Here is an 18314-nt window from a genome sequence, read left to right on the forward strand (position 1 = left end):
TCTTTTTGGTAAAATGATTTCTTTTGTTTTAGGTATATACCCAGGAGCGAGATTGCTGGGTTGAATGCCAGCTCTGTTTTAAGTTCCTTGAGAACTCTCCAAAGTGCTTTCCACAGTAGTTGAACTACTTTGCATTCCCACTCACAGTGTATGTGTTCCCTTTTCTCTACAACATTGTCATTTTCTGTTGTTTTTGACTTTTTAATAATAACAATTCTGACTGATGTGAGGTGGTGTTTCAGAGTGGCTTTTATTTGCATTTCTCTTATAATTATTGATGAGCATTCTTCCATATATCTGTTGGCCTCATATATATCTTCTTTTGAGAAGTGTCTATTTTTGTCCTTTGCCCATTTTAATGGGATTGTTTCTTGTTTGTTGAATTGTTTAAGCTTTTCATAGATTCTGGATATTAGACCTTTTTCAGATGCATAATTTTTATGCATAATGAGTTATGCACAATAAGTTAACTTTTGTGTATTGTGAAAGGGAGAGGTCCAGTTCCTTTCATATGGCTAGCCAGTTATCCCAGCACCATTTATTTAATAGAGAGTTTTTTCCCCTTGTTATTATTGTCAACTTTTTCAAAGATCAGGTGGCTCTAGGTGTGACGATTTATTTCCAGGATCTCTGTCCTGTTCCATTGGTCTATGTGTCTGATTTCGTACCAATACCATGTTGTTTTGGTTACTGTAGCCTTGTAGTATAGTTTGAAGTCAGGTAATGTCATGTCTGCAGCTTTGTTCTCTTTGCCTAGGATTGCTTTAGCTATTTGAGCTTTTTCTTGCCTCCATATTAATTTTAGAATCATTTTTCCAATTCTTTGAAAAATGACCTTGATAGTTTAATAGGAATACCATTAACTCTGCAGATTGTTTTGGGCTTTCCAGGAGCTCACCAAGACTCAGCTCACTAGAATGAAAGATGCTCCTATCACCCAGAAAATTTCAAGAGATTTGGGAGGTCCATGTCAGGAACCAGGTCAAAGATCAAATATTAGAACAACAGATTCTCTTGACTCCCTTACTGTCCAAGAAATTACAAGGGTTTTAGAAGCCTTCTGCCAAAGGCAGGGGGGCATAGACCAATATAAATCTTTCTTATTTCACAGTCCACCTCCTGATTTCTGGCCAGCGACCCATTACAACAAAAGGATCATATAAGTCAAAAGATACTGCTACATTGCTATAATCTCATTCAATCATTAATAATTACATCAGTGCATCATCATATTGTAGGAAAATGTCTCTCAGCGCAAGGCCACTCAGGTTTGTAGGCTTCCCTCAATCTTTTCAGGTTCTATAAGCAGGAGTGGCCTTGGCAAACATATCTTCACCCTTTTAGGCATCTGGTATAATCGAGCTAAGTGATGCTGTCATCTCTTTGTTTGAGCCTTTTTGGAGGGGTTAATGTAATAATGGATTTTTCTCAATTTATAATTCATTCATTCATTTCTTTAACCTCAGCTACCAGGCCCCCTTTTCTTCAATAAACCCAAACCTTTTCATCTTTGGAAGGAATATTAGGTTTGATCATTGTGCTGGTTTAAATTGTGGGCAGTAGTACTAATCTAGCAATTATCTCCCCCTTGGTTTGCTTCCATTCATACAGGGCACAATTGCATAGGTGCAGAACTAATGGAATATTTTTACCATCAGGAAATATAGCTGCATTTACTGTTAACCTCAATTTTGCCAAATAGGATGTAGGTAAAACTGACCCTTACCAGAGCCTTGGAAATTCCGATATAAGTTTTAAAAGCATAATTAAAACTTCTTGCCAAGAAATCATCCCTGCTTCCAACACTTGTAGTTCTGGTCCTGGTCCTGTGACCACTGCATTAGGTATGGCAAAAATAGAGGTAAGAAGAAGAAGAAAGTAAAGAAAAAGTATAGTCATTTTACCAGAAAACTCCTCCTTTGGAAGACTTGAATAGTTTGACCAACATCCTCTCGCAATCCTTCTTCTCCAGGTGCACCAGAAAAACAGTCATATTTAGTAGGGACATTCCTTTAGTCTTACTCATGTCTAGTGTGAGTGCACACGGATGATGGCATGTAAGCCAGCCCTTCAGGTCTACATATCCCCTTATTTTAGATAACCAATGTTTCAATTGCTCATTCCACTTTCCTATGGAACTATTATTCTGAGGAGAATAACTCTCTGCATGTTGTCTGACCTTGTGGGTTGGACAGTGTGTTTCATGGTCTTCCAAATCAGTGCGATATCTTCTGTTCCAATTATTCTCCAGCACTCTGAGAATTTGAGTCTTCCACCAGGCAGGCAAAACCCAGTCCACAGTCAGTGTCTATTCCTGTCAAGACCAATTAGTAGCTTCCCAGAGCTACCAGCATCAGTCTGACTCGCTAACTATGTTTAGGGTCTTTTTACAGGGAAATGTGCCACATACCCATCTTCAGAGTCTATCTCTTTTGCTGGCAGACAGGATAGTTCTTGGCATTTTGTGCCCTGGTGCAAGAGGAATATGCCTAGATTCAGCCAATATCTACATTGCTGCAGCTCCCAAATATCACTAATTTCATGGACCCATGTGACCAACTCAGGTAAGCATGTGGGGATATCTGCTTATTAATTCCGATCATCTTTTGAACCCAGAAGGGAGCTCTAATGGACATCGACATGTACTACTTTAATACCCCCTTCAAACTGTCGCAGGACTGTGCCTGTTGCAGACATCCCTTCATTAGGCCGGGTTTCCATTCACTTCCTGCCTACTGTATGGCTAGGACGTTGGCTGCTGTCCATGAGTCAGTAAAAACCCAAACATAGGAGATTTCCCACTGTTCAATTCTTCCATCTCTGCTAGGGAAACATCATGCAATTCAGCCCACCAGGCTGATTTGTTATTACCCTATTCAATCAGAGTGGCGTCTTTTGAAATAGAATATTGTCTGTTCACCTCAAAACTTCCAGCCACAAGCCAAGTATCTGTTTATTGGTCAGCGGAGGACTGTTTATAGGGAACTGTCCAATTATGTTTAAACCCAGCTGCTCCTCGCACAGTTTCAGAGTCAGTCCTGGGAGAAAAGAGGCTTCCTGCTTGTGAATATCTCCTTGCATTTCTCAGGTAGCATGATCTTGTATAAACTGTTTCCATTTTATCATGGTAATCTTGTGGGTACTACCATTCCTATTAGAGCTTTTGTATGACATCCTATTGACATCATTGATATTTTAGGTTTTGACATTATTTTATGTACTTCAGTCATAGGGCTAGCTTCAATTAATGCCCCATAGTAAGGCTGTAAATGCCTCCAAATGGATATTTTCTGGTCCAAAGTCCCAGTAGTTTTCTAGAGTGACTCACAGAACTCAGGGAATTACTTTACTTATGTTTACCAATTTATTATAAAGGACATTAAAAAGGAAACAGATGAACAGCCTGCTGGAAGAGATGCACAGGCCAAAGCATATGTGAAGGGATGCAGAGCTTCCATACTCTCTCTGGGCATGTCACTGTCCAGAAACTTCCTTGTGTTCAGCTATCTGGAAGCTCTCTAAACCTAGCCCTTTTGGGTTTTTATAAATGCTTCCTTACACAGGTGTTATTGTTTAAATCATTAACCATTGGTGATCAACTTAACCATCAGTTCTTCTGACCTACCTGGAGGTTGGGGATTAGGGCTAAAAGTCCCAAGGCTCTTAACTTGCCTAGGTCCTTCTGGTGACTAGCACACATCCTGAAGCTATCTAGGGCCCCCAGTCACCAGTAATCTCATTTGCATATAAAAGAGATTCTTATCAATCTGAAGATTCCAGGTTTTAGGAACTGTCAGGAACCTGAAGTAAGACCAGATAAATATTTATTACGTCACAATCTCACACTATCATATGCAAACAGGCTCCCTGAACCCCTGGGTTCTTTGCAATCTCAGGAGGCTTCTTCTGGCTGGTTCACTCCATTAAACTTGTTGGCTCTCATGTTTTATTTGCAGCTATCAATATCGTAAAGGTTCTAGCACCCCCTTACTTACTCTCCAAGGTATCCACGGTTTTTAACAATGTCTTTAGGCATAGAACTCTCCATATACAAATGAAGTCAGCCTCTTTTGGCAGATATGCAGAGCTTTATGTCTTTAAAACTTGTTGTTCTCCTTGATCAGAATCTCTGTAACACTGCATAAGAATTGGGAGAGAGAATCTTAATTTTCCCCACGTCCACTAGTGTATTTTACATTCCTTTTCTTCTTGAGCTACATAATTCTGAATTCTCTCAACTATCCCTCATATAATGCCATTCTAAGTTTCCCACTCTCCTTTAGTGAACTTCAGAGAAGAGCCACTATGTGTGATGCCCTAAGTATCAACTGAATAGCACAGAGTCATAAAAGATGGGAAAGAATGGAAGAAAATAGGTAGTAGAATTAAACAGTATAGAGGTTTTTATTTTCTTATCTGAGTAATCATAGTATTCATGACTTAGAAAGTAATTGCACAAACCTTAAACAAGCCACATTCTCCACTGTTTATATGAAACCAGATAGGAGGTACATAGATATTTTCCTCTTGCAAAATATTTCATCTAAGTACTTCATTAATGTAATTGTTTTAGGTTAACAATATAATTAGCAAAATATCCTGTGATTTTCTCGTGGAGACATTCCAATACAGTTGACTGTTGAAAAACATGGGGCTTAGGGATGCCAACACTTCGTGCAGTCAAAATTCCCTGTATAGCTTTTGGCTCTCCTGAGACTCAACTACTAATAGCTTACTGTTTATTAAAAGTTTTACTGATAACATAAACAGTTGATTAATACATATTTTTATGATGTTATATGTATGTATTATATGCTATATTATTACAATAAAGTAAGTTAGACAAAATATGTTGTTAAGAACATCATAATAGGCCAGGCGCAGTGGCTCACACCTGTAATCCCAGCACTTTGGGAGGCTGAGGTAGGTAGATCAGGAGGTCAGGAGATCGAGACCATCCTGGCTAACACGGTGAAACCCCATCTCTACTAAAAATACAAAAAATTAGCCGGGCATGGTGTGGGTGCCTGTAGTCCCAGCAACTTGGGAGGCTGAGGCAGGAGAATGGCGTGAACCCGGGAGGCGGAGCTTGCAGTGAGCCGAGATCATGCCACTACACTCCAGCCTAAGCAACAGAGCGAGACTCCATCTCAAAAAAATAAATAAATAAAAATAAAGAGCAAATAGATTTACATTTTAGTAAGCAGAAGTGGATTATCATAAAGGTCTTTATTCTTGTCATCTTCACAATGAGTAGGCCGAGGAGAAGGAGATAGGGGAGAGGTTGGTCTTTTTAGAACAGGTAGTTAGATATGAGCAGGGCAGGAAAAGGCCCTCTAAAATGTCAGGCACTTGGTCAGATGGTCAGGTGGTCGGTCATAAAAATATCCCTCGGAAATGATGAGCAGCCATGACTGGTGCTAAGAGGAAGGGAAGTTCCCTGACAGATAGACAACATCTTGAGCTAGCAAACTGCAATTGCCTGATAAGGTCTTAAGCATGTGTAGTAACGGGAAATATGGCAGAGTTTAACTGGTATATGACCTTCCTCTGGGGTGATCGACTGGTAAGGGAAAATTGTCACAAGTGAGCACGTGCACAAATTCAGCTAACCCAGGATGAATGCATATGACCTCCTAGATACTGACAAGTTACTGTGCCTGTGGTGATTAAGCAACAGTTCATTCCAATGGAGGGACAAAGGAAGGAGAAGAAAAAACTAGGAACCAAGCCAATGTATAAAATCCCAAGCCACTATTGTAAAAGGGGTTCAGTTCTTGATATGATTCTCTGCTTGGTGGCTGTTGGTGTATAGAAGAGCTACTGATTTGTGTATATTAATCTTGTGTCCATAAACTTTGCTGATTTTTTTAATCAGTTAGTTCTAGGAGCTCTCTGGAGGAATCTTTAGGGTTTTCAAGGTAAACAATCATATCATCAGCAGTGACAGCTTGACTTTATTCTTTACCAATTTGGATGCCCTTTATTTCTTTCTCTTGTCTGATTGCTCTGGCTAGGAGTCCAGTAGTCAGCAGAGTAAACAGAAAACCCACAGAATGGGAGAAAATCTTCACAATCTATACATCTGACAAAGGACGAATATCCAGAATCTACAATGAACTGAAACAAATCAGCAAGAAAAAATACAAACAATCCCATGAAAAAGTGGGCTAAGGACACGAGTAGACAATTCTCAAAAGAAGAAATACGAATGGCCAACAAACACATGAAAAAATGCTCAGCATCACTAATGATCAGGGAAATGCAAATTAAAATCACAATGTGATACCACCTTATTTCTGCAAGAATGGCCATAATCAAAAAATTTAAAACAAAACAATAGATGTTGGCATGGATGTGGTGATCAGGGAACACTTCTAAACTGCTACTGGGAATGTAAACTAGTACAGCTACTATGGAAAACAGTGTGAAGATTCCTTAAAGAACTAAAAGTAGAACTACCATTTGATTCAGCAATCCCAGTACTGGGTATCAACCCAGAGGAAAAGAAGTCATGACGTGAAAAAGATACTTGCACATGCATATTTATAGCAGCACAATTCGCAATTGCAAAATCGTGGAACCAACCCAAATGCCCATCAATCAAAGAGTGGATGAAGAAACCATGGTATATGTGTACAATGGAATACTACTCAACCATAAAAAGGAATGAATAAACAGCATTTGCAGCGACCTAGATGAGACTGGAGAGTATTAGTCTAAGTAGAGTAACTCGGGAATGGAAAACCAAACATTGTATGTTCTCACTGATGTGTGGGAGCTAAGCTATGAGGACACAAAGGCATAAGAGTGACACAATGAACTTTGGGGACTTGGGGGAATGGGAGGAGTGGGGAGAGGGATAAAAGACTACAAATAGGGTACAGTGTAGAGTGCTCAGGTGACGGGTACACCAAAATCTCACAAATCACCACTAAATAACTTACTCATGTAACCAGATACCACCTGTACCCCAATAACTTACGGAAAAAATATTCCAAGCCAAAGTCAGAGTGGGGCACTTAATCTCTCCAGCTGCATGCTTGACCCTTTTCCAAGTGTACTTTGCTTTTTTTCAATAAGCCTTTACCTCTGCCTTAGACCCACCTCTGCCTTCTCGGCTGAATTATTTCCTCTGAGAAAGCAAGGACCCAAATTGGTGCACATTGCTGCAGACTCGCTGCTGGTAATAGTCTTACAGTCTCAGGGGTGGCAGAGGCAGGACAAAATCCATGTATAAGTGAACCTGTACAGTTCAAACCTACATTCTTCAAGGGTCAACTGTACTTACATACTTGTGTTTCTAAACTTGAAGGTACCCATCTCATGTTTGTACAGTTAATGAATGTAAAATATTAAAAGGTTTATATATATGTTTATGAGTAAATAAATATATATAGCATCTTTATTAAAATATAAGTTACATACTGTCTGTCAAATATATATTCTGCAATAATGTTGTTCATCCCTACATCCCACAAAATATCATTCTGATTTATTACATTGATATGGTAGTTCTTACAGGATGTAATAATGAGGAAGAAGGAAGTATTCTTTTGGAGGCCTTAGACATATATGAATCAGATTGGTGATAAACCACCTCAGTAAAGGTTCTGGAGGTCCAGAGGTCATCATTGTACCAGTCCCTGGTAGATGACATATGGCTACACTTGGACATTAAGTGATTATGTGACTTATACTTCCCATTTGACTTAGATACGGTCATACTCTTCAAGCCAGGAAATTGAGATACAAGAACAGCATTCTGTCATCAAGTGAAAATGATATATAAGACATCACATTTAGCAGGTCCAGAGCCATACATGAGTTGCATCAGCTTATGGCTCAACACCTTCAACAACTGCTCCTACTGAATTGCCTTCTCTCCCTCCATGCACACCTGTGGCTACATGGAGATTTCCTTATAACCGAGGGATTGAAAATAAAAACTTTGGCTTGAAGCTTGAAGATGGTTTTTATATAATATGTTGGCAGTAATTAGAAGTGAAGATCTGCAGCTTTACACTTCCAGTTAGGTGTTTATGTTCAAGTATTAATATAGTTAGTATTATGGTTGTGGTCCTATAGGACATTGGTAAGGAGAAATTCTGTATCTGGGAAGAAATCAAGGCAGTGCATTTGGTTGCTACCCTGGTTTGGCTAGAAAGTAAGCATGGATCTATACTGATTCATGGACAGTTGATAATAGTTTGTTTAGATGGTCATGGCTTAGAACAAATAGAATTGGAAAATTGGTGACAAAGAAGCCAAGGAAAGCATTACGGTGACAGACCTCTCACACTGAGCACAGATTGTCAAATACGTGTCTCATTTGAATGCTTACCAAGGGCCGTCTACTGGAGAGAAAGCTTTATTAATAAGGTATATAAATCACAAGTCCTTTGCTTGTTAGCCTATTTTTTCAGCCACTCCAATGTTTACTCAATGGACCTCTATATAGGGAACACATGATCAGGGTCTGAGGCGATATACTGCAAAACCACAGGGAATTCCTCATGAGCATTATCTGGCTGTCAGTGCTGAAGAGCCTCTTTAATACTAAGCCACTGATATTACACAATATTCTGTGGGGATCTACTTGCCACTTAGAGGCAGGTTTATAGTATTAAATCCTTCTGTCATGGAATATGTACAATTTTTGCCTCATTGGAATAAACATGTATTCTGGATATGCATATTCTTCCTAACCATAATACTTGAGGTTGCATCACCATCTATGGATTTAAGACCATATCCACCATAATGGTATTCTGTACACAATTGCTGCTGTTCAAGAAATTTATCTTACAGCAACACAGATGAAGCAATAGGCTCATGACCATAGGATTCACTGGTCTTAACACATACATGATTACCCATGACCAGAAGGTGTAATAGAATAGTGGAATAGTACATACTGAAGACTCCTATATGGCTCTTATGGGAGACAAGGTCTTCATTCCCTGGATTTGGAATTGAAGATGTGACAGTAGGAGTAGCTTCTCTCGCTATTGTACCGACTTACTCACCCTCCAAAGTTTTGCTTTCCATTTCCACAGCTTTAAACCCTGTTGGGTTGCAGGTATTTGTTCCTAAGGAAGATATGTTTCCACCAGAGTAGAAAACAGTATTTTCATGAAATTGAAAATTAAGGCTGGCTTTGGCAATTTGAGTTAGTATTTGTAAAGATGATTCCCAAAGAAAGCAGAGGGAATTAATGTATACATAATTTGCTCAGATAGCATAGTAAAAAGTGTCTAAAATATTTGAGCTGAGAGCATTTACTACTGGGATTTTGTCATTATAAATTATATTACAAAGACAATATAAAGTGTATTTTTCATTCTTATATCCTTTCAGAATTTTCAAAAAATTTGTACGAATAGTACTTAACTATAAAATGTACCTTGTAAGGAAATATGGAGTTATAAAGATATTTGGCACTCTTGGTAGGAAAAAAGTTGCTTAAAATATAGACTGATGAAAATGCAATGATTGAGTGAATATCTACTTGGGTATGAATTGAGGCTCTAACTGCAACAGAGGTATACTTGACTGCTAGTGCTTTAATACTATCATTGTGCAGGCATGTACTTAGAAGGTATATCATTTGTTTATAATATACACTACTTGATCACAACTAGATTGCAAATTATGTTATTTACAATAATTAATTTTTTTGTTTTTTAATTCAATAGAAATGTTCCTTTTAAAATTCTTGATATGAGTTACTCTTTCACTTATTTTGTAAGAAATAAATTTTCGATTCCATTGTGCAGTGCCAAATGATAAATAAACACTTGTGGAAATCAACTTGATCTCTAAATACTTTAAGAAAAACAAGACTGTGTTACCTTGAAAAAATTTAATTCCTATTTCTGAGTCTTGTTTGCTTATTCACAATTTGAGGATAATACTAAAGGCGTTTAAGGTAATACCCATAACGTGATGGCATAGACTAGGCAGTCAAGGATAATTGCATTATTTTTGTTCTGCTAGTTGTTTTATTCCACTTCCATGTGAAAATAAATTAAAACTACAGATGCATCATTTTTATTTTAAGATTTTTATTGTTTATTCTTACAACTGAATTTCAATCCACTTAATTTATAATTCTGGAAAAACAAAAGCAATATTTATTATTTAAAACTTTTAGGATAATTTTTAAATACCAAAAAGGTTCTTTATATGTAAAATATAAATTTTATATTTATATTTACTGTAACAAATAAATGTCATAGATACTTTAATTAAAGTTGGCTTCTAATGATTTATTAAAATTTTTAAGTACCTATTATATATTAACCATTATACTATTACAGTTTCAATAATTACAGTTTCAATAAATAATGTAAGGCATGGTCCCTGCCTCATGGAGATTACATTTCAAGAGTTTTACAAAAGTGGTTAATAATTTAAAGCACAAATGTCAGTATTTGGGACTGAGATAACTAAGGGAAATATCAATAGAATTTATTTTATTTTCTTTTAAGACTGTTACTGAGTGAATAAAAACTTAAGCAGAGAGTAACCTCACTGATATTCCTTATGTATTCTACCACTTTCATTTTATTATCTCTATGGTTTTCTCCTACTTTTTACCATTAGTAGTTGGGTATGAAGCTAGATTAAGAAAAATTATAACAATATTTTGCTTTTTGACAAAAGGTAAGTAAAGTTTAGAATAAGGTATCAATGTTACAGAAACACTTTTGTTTTTGTAATTTTTTCCCAATGGGGTTAAGAGAAAATTCAGAAGAAAGTCATTAAGATGCAATCCATCAGAATGGATGTATGGCTTTGTGAAATAACTTAGAGCATTTTGCTTAATGTAGTTAAAGGCATAGGAAGATTGATTGGATAATTCCCCCATAACAAAAGATCTGTAGTGTCTGGGTTTTAGAAAAAGATTTCCTGGTGTTTGCTGGTTGATTAGGAAATATTGAAATTCTCCTAATTTTATTAACTCTATTCCTGTGTCTGAAGCCAGGACCAACATATAGATAAGCTAAATGCTCTGAATTCTCAACCTATTTTTCAATGACAATATAGTCAATTTGAAGTACTCCCATTGAGGCTTGTGGGCATTAAATATTTACCTTGGAATCTATGTAATAGCTTCTAAACCTCTTCATAGCATTTTTCATCTCTTTATTTCTCAGGGTATAAATGGCTGGATTTAGGAGAGGGGTAATAACAGAGTAGAACACAGCAAGAAATTTGTCCACCCAGGTGATGCTGAGTGGCCACACATAGATGAAGATGCAGGGCCCAAAGAAAAGCACCACCACTGTGATGTGGGCAGTGCAGGTAGAGAGTGCCTTAGAAGCCCCAGTTTTAGAGCCTCGATGGACAGTGAGAAGAATATATGAGTAGGAGGTCAGCAAGAGAATAAAGCAAGTCATGGCCAGAATTCCACTGTCACCATTCATTAACATTTCCAAGTTAGAGGAATCCACACAGGCTAGCTTGATTACCAGTGGTATATCACAGAAGAAGCTGTCTATTTCCCTGGGGCCACAGAATGGCAGCTGAACAATCACAACCATTTGACTCATGGCATGCACAAAGCCAATAGTCCAGGAAGTCAACACCAGTCCAATACATCTTTGTAGGCTCATAATGGTGGAGTAGTGGAGTGGTTTGCAGATTGCCACATAGCGATCATAGGCCATTATCACCAGTAGCGCCATCTCACCTCCTCCAACAAAATGCACAAAAATGATCTGGGACATGCAGCCTCCAAAGGAAATGGTCTTTTCCACCCTGAGAAAGTCTGTAATCATCTTAGGAGTGGTGATGGAGGAAAGCCACATATCAACAAAGGACAGGTTGGCCAATAAGAAGTACATTGGTGAATGGAGATGGGAATCACTGATGATTAAGATCATAATGACAATATTTCCAGATACAATGATCAGGTAAAGCATAAAAAATATTATTAAGAGTATAACCTGAATATTCCATGAATGGCAAAGTCCCAGAAGCACAAATTCTGAAATTACAGACTGATTTCTATTATCCAATTTATTCAGTGTGAACCTAGAGAGAACAAATGATCAGTCAGTGCGATGAAGGGTGCTTAGTTTTTAGAATTGGGTGCTCATATTAAAATTTAGATCTATATCTGATAGCAAAAAGTATAATTGTGAAGATAAATCCTGGCCTAATATACATAGTATTATCCCCAAAAGAGAAGCTCTCTACAATTGGCTAAGAGACAAAGTCTGAGATGAGATTGTTATGAAAATGATTTATTGAGTTTATTGAGAAGGTGGTTCTCACAAGAAGAAGATAAAGAAAGCAGGATAGCAAATTGAAAGGCTAAAAAGATTGTGGCATCCCCAGAAACTAGCGATTCCTCTAGTTCAGAAAGAAGAATCTAATGGGGCACCATCGCCAACCATTATACTAAGTAACTAAAACTTGGGTTATACACTTAGAAAGATGATGGTGAAGGGATGTTGGAATTCAGTACAAATTACATAATACAACATTACGGTTTCTCTATATCATTTATATAAGGCATCATAAAACTAATTTTTTAGCTTATCACTCTAAAATATATGTTGAGACAATCTCTTAGATAGAAGCTACATAGAAGGTCATATCTTGCATGATAATTTTTTTATTATACTTTAAGCTCTGGGATACATGTGCAGAACATGCAGGTTTGTTACATAGGTATACATGTGCCATGGTGGTTTGTTGCACCCATCAACTCGTCATCTACCTTAGGTATTCCTCCTAATGTTATCCCTCCCCTAGTGCCTAACCCCCTGACAGGTTCTGTTGTGTGATGTTCCCTTCCCTGTGTCCGTGTGTTCTCATTGTTCAACTCCCACTTATGAGTGAGAACATTGCATGATAATTTAAATACAAAACCAGGCACATAACTTATCATTAATTAAAACCTACAATTAAATAAAATTTACCTAGTAAACAAAATGGATTATGAAAAATCTGTGAAGAGTCATGTAAAAATGAGACTAACCATAATGGAAGGCCACTAGATTCATATTCTGAACTTAACTCTGAATGGAAGCTCCTTATAACTCTATGATCACCCAGTATGAACATCAAATTGAACAAATATCCACACATGAGAACATCTTTACTAGAGATAAACCAACCAGGTGAGATATCACAGTTTCTAGTTTTAGCTTCTTAACAAGAAAAGATGTATTAAAGAAGGTAGAAACAAGAATCTTGCATTGCCTACATTACCTCTCCTCCAACCTCAAGCAGTGCAGCATGGAAAGATAATCTGTCCATTTAGAAGAAGAAGCTGAAGTTTGCAGGGGATTTTGCCTTGGAACTCATTACCAGTGACACCACAGCAAAACAACAGCAGGCAGAACCCCACAGCCCCTACTTCTAGGCTGGTGCCCACAAGTCAGCTTAAATCTGCCTAGGCCAGACAGGAATCCACCACCATAGTGGAAGGAACACAAGTTTCAACCTAGCTTCACTGCTGAAGGACTAACATGGATTCATACCATGAGTAAATTTCAATGGCAGGCAGGTCCTTGTGACTGCAACCCTCGGACAAACCGCAATGATATGCTGCCCTGGAAAGCTGTGGGCATTAGGTGCAACTCAGTGAAACATCAGTTGTGGTAGTCATTGGATTGTCTGCATCCAGGCAGTGCAGTCAGGAAAGACTTCTTTTACTTTGGGGAATAAGAGGAAGTATGCAGAGGACTTTGCCTTGGAACTCAGCACCAGCTTCACCACAGTAAAACATATCACTGGGAAGAAATCTGTGACTCCTGATGGCAGGCTAGAACTTTCAGATAGAACTTTTAGACCCACCCTGGGCCAGAAAAAAAAAATCTTCAGCCCGGTTGGGATGGACCTAAGTACCAACCAGCTTCACCACCAGCCTGCAAAGTGGCCTCAGGCTCTGAATAAATATCAGGGGCAGTCAGGCAGCAATGGCTGCAGACCTCAGGTAAACTGCAGTACTGTTCTAGTCTGGAAGACTGTGGGATTCAGGTGTAACTTACCATGGTGCTAGCTGACTTGATAAGCAAACTAAAAAAAATGATGAGCTTGAAGACAGGCTATTTGAAAATACACAGTCAGAAAAGAAAAAAGAAAGAATGAAAACAATTAAAAAACACTTACAAAATCTATGATATAGCATCAAAAGAGCAAATATAAGAATAATTGGCCTTTAAGGGAGAGTAGAGAAAGAAAAGGTATAGGAGAATTATGCAAAGAAATAATATCAGAAAACTTTTCAAACCCAGAGAAAGATGTAAATATCCAAGTACAAGAATGTTTACGATTATCAAGAAGATCAATTGAATAAGACTCCCAGGGCATATAATAAATTCTCAAAGATCAATACAAAGAGAGGATTTTAAAAGCAACAAGAGAAAAGAAGCAAATAGCATATAAAGGAGTTTTGATGTGTCTGGCAGCAGAATTCTTAGCAGAAATCTTACAAGGCAGGAGGGAGTGAGATAACGTATTTATAATGCTGACAGAAAAAAAAAATCTGTCAGTCAGCTGAGAGTGCTGTACCCAGCAAAGCAATACTTCAAACATGATGGAGAGACATTTCTCAGACAAAAAACAGTTGAGGAACTTTTTTCAACACCAGACATGTCTTACAAGAAATTCTAAAGGGAGTTCTTCAATATGAAAGAAAAGAATGCTAGAGTTCATAAAAAATCTGAAGGTATAAAAGTAATAATAAAAATAAGTACAACGATAAATTTAGAGTACTCTGATATTGTAATTGTGTGTAAACCATTGATGTCCTTAGCATATAGGCTAAAAGACAAAACTATTAAAGTAACAGTAACTACAAAAATTTGTTAAGATATAGGTAACATAAAAAGATGTAACTTGAGGGCCCTTTCCAAGATGGCCAAATAGGAACAGCTGCAGTCTGTAGCTCCCAGTGTGATTGATGCAGAAGACGGGTGATTTCTGCATTTCCAACTGCAGTACCTGGTTCATCTCATTGGGACTGGTTGGACAGGGGGTGGTGCCCACGGAGGATGAGCCAAAGCAGGGCAGGGCATTGCCTCACCCAGAAAGCGCAAGGGGTGAGGGAATTTTCCTTTCCTAGCCAAGGGAAGCCGTGACAGACTGTACTGGGAAAATCAGTACACTCTCACCTTAATACTGCGCTTTTCCAATGGTCTTAGCAAATGGCACACTGGGAGATTATATCCCGCACCTGGCTTAGCGGGTCCCACGCCCATGGAGCCTTGCTCACTGCTAGGGCAGCAGTCTGAGATCGAACTGCTAGGCAGCAGCCTGGCTGGGAGAGGGGCGTCACCTTTGCTGAGGTTTGAGTAGGTAAACAATGCGGCCAGAAAGCTCAAACTGGGTGGAACCCACCGCAGCTCAAGGAAGCCTGCCTGCCACTGTAGACTCTACCACTGGGAGCAAGGCATAGCTGAACAAAAGGCAGCAGAAACTTCTGCAGACTTAAACATCCTTGTCTAACAGCTCTGAAGAGACCAGTGGTTCTCTCAGCACAGTGTTTGAGCTCTGAGAACAGACAGACTGCCTGTTCAAGTGGGTGCCTGACCCCTGTGTAGTCTAACTTGTCAGTCGGCTCCCAGTAGGGGCCGACTGACACCTCAGACAACTGAGTGCCCCTCTGAGACAAAGCTTCCAGAGGAAGGATCAGGCAGCAATATTTGCTGTTCTGCAGCTACTGCTGGTGATACCTAGGCAAACAGAGTCTGGAGTGGACCTCCAACAAACTCCAACAAACCTGCAGCTGAGGGTCCTGACTGTTAGAAGGAAAACTAACAAACAGAAAGGAATAGCATCAACATAAAAAAAAAAGGACATCCACACCAAAACCCCATCTGCAGGTCACCATTATCAAAGACCAAAGGTAGATAAAACCACAAAGATGGGGAGAAACCACAGCAGGAAAGCTGAAAATTCTAAAAACCAGAGTGACTCTTTTCCAAAGGATTGCAGCTCCTAACCAGCAACAGTACAAACCTGAATGGAGAATGACTTTGATGAGTTGACAGAAGTAGGCTTCAGAAGGTCAGTAATAACAAATATCTCCAAGTTAAAGGAGGACGTTTGAACCCACCACAAGAAAGCTAAAAACCTTGAAAAGAGATTAGAAAAATGGCTAACTAGAATAAACAGTGTAGAGAAGACCTTAAATTACCTGATGGAGCTGAAAACCATGGCATGGGAACTATATGATGCATGCAGAAACTTCAGTAGCCAATTCGATCAAGTTGAAGAAAGGGTATCAGTGATTGAAGATCAAATTAATGAAATGAAGTGAGAAGATAAGTTTAGAGAAAGAAGAGTAAACAGAAAGGAACAAAGGCTCTAAGAAATATGGGACTATGTGAAAAGACCAAATCAACGTCTGATTGCTGTACCTGAAAGTGATGGCGAGAATGGAACCAACCTGGAAAACACTGTTCAGGATATTATCCAGGAGAACTTCCCCAATGTAGCAAGGCAGGCCAGCGTTCAAATTCAGGAAATACAGAGAACAATACAAAGATACTCCTCGAGAAGAGCAACCCCAAGACACATAATTATCAGGTTCACCAAGGTTGAAATGAAGGAAAAAATATTAAGGGCAGTCAGAGAGAAAGGTTGGGTTACCCACAAAAGGAAACCCATCAGACTAATGGCAGATCTCTCGGCAGAAATTCTACAAGCCAGAAGAGAGTTGGGGCCAATATTCAACATTCTTGAAGAAAAGAGTTTTCAACCCTGAATTTCATATCCAGCCAAACTAAGCTTCATAAGTGAAGGAAAAATAAAATCCTTTATAGAGAAACAAATGCTGAGAGATTTTGTCAGCACCAGGCCTGCCTTACAAGAGCTCCTGAAGGAAGCACTAAACATGGAAAGGAACAACCAGTACCAGCCACTGCAAGAACATGCCAAATTGTAAAGACCATCAGTGCTAGAAAGAAACTGCATCAACTAACGGGCAAAGTAACCAGTTAACATCATAATGCCAGGATCAAATTCACACCTAACAATATTAACCTTAAATGTAAATGGGCTAAATACCCCAATTAAAAGACACAGACTGGCAAATTGGATAGAGTCAATACCCATCAGTGTATTGTGTTCAGGAGACCCATATCATGGAGAGACACACATTGGCTCAAAATAAATGGATGGAGAAAGATCTACCAAGCAAATGAAAACCAAACAAACAAACAAACAAACAAACAAACAAACAAAAAAACAGCAAGGGTTGCAATCCTAGTCTCTGATAAAACAGACTTTAAACCAACAAAGATCAAAAGAGACAAAGAAGGCCATTACATAATGGTAAAGGGATCAATTCAACAAGAAGAGCTAACTATCCTAAATATATATGCACCCAATACAGGAGCACCCAGATTCATAAAGCAAGTCCTTCGAGACCTCCAAAGAGACTTAGACTCCCACACAATAATAATAGGAGACTTTAACACTCCACTGTCAATATTAGACAGATCAATGAGTCAGAAAGTTAACAAAGGTATCCAGGACTTGAACTCAGCTCTGCACCAAGAAGACCTAAGACATCTACAGAACTCTCCATCCCAAATCAACAGAATATACATTCTTCTTAGCACCATGTCACACTTATTACAAAATTGACCACATAGTTGGAAGTAAAGCACTCCTCAGCAAATATAAAAGAGCAGGAATCACAATAAACTGTCTCTCACACCACAGTGCACACTTCTAATCAAATTAGAAGTCAGGACTAAGAAACTCACTCAAAACTACACAACCACATGGAAACTGAACAACCTGCTCCTGAATGACTACTAGGTAAATAACGAAATGAAGGCAGAAATAAAGATGTTCTTTGAAATAAATGAGAACAAAGAGACAAGATTCCAGAATCTCTGGGACACATTTAAAGCAGTGTGTAGAAGGAAATTTATAGCACTAAATACCCACAAGAGAAAGCAGAAAAGATCTAAAATCAACACCCTAATATCACAATTAAAAGAACTAGAGAAGCAAGAGGAAACACATTCAAAAGCTAGCAGAAGGCAAGCAATGACTAAGATCGGAGCAGAACTGAAGGAGATGGAGACATAAAACACCCTTCAAAAAAATCATGAATCGAGGAGCTGGTTTTTTGAAAAAATCAACAAAATAGATCGTCTGCTAGCAAGACTAATAAAGAAGAAAAGAGAGAAGAATCAAATAGACGCAATGAAAAATGGTAACGGGATATCACCACTGATCCCACAGAAATACAAACTACCATCAGAGAATACTATAAACACTTCTACACAAATAAACTAGAAAATCTAGAAGAAATGGATAAATTCCTGGACACATAC

At 38.4% G+C, this 18314-nt stretch overlaps 1 protein-coding gene across 1 annotated transcript in view; it reads right to left on the reverse strand.

The window, feature by feature from the left end:
• Positions 1-11087: 11087 nt before the first annotated feature.
• The window catches only part of LOC105536795 (olfactory receptor 4K14-like), a 12724-nt gene continuing 5497 nt past the window's right edge, over positions 11088-18314 (reverse strand). The window contains exon 2 of the mRNA XM_011976279.1: positions 11088-12042. Within this exon, the coding sequence (XP_011831669.1) occupies positions 11088-12042 (955 nt within the window). The remainder of the gene's footprint in view (positions 12043-18314) is intronic.

The sequence above is a fragment of the Mandrillus leucophaeus genome, unplaced genomic scaffold, assembly GCF_000951045.1.
Source record: "Mandrillus leucophaeus isolate KB7577 unplaced genomic scaffold, Mleu.le_1.0 Scaffold163, whole genome shotgun sequence".
NCBI classification, from domain to species: Eukaryota; Metazoa; Chordata; class Mammalia; order Primates; family Cercopithecidae; genus Mandrillus; species Mandrillus leucophaeus.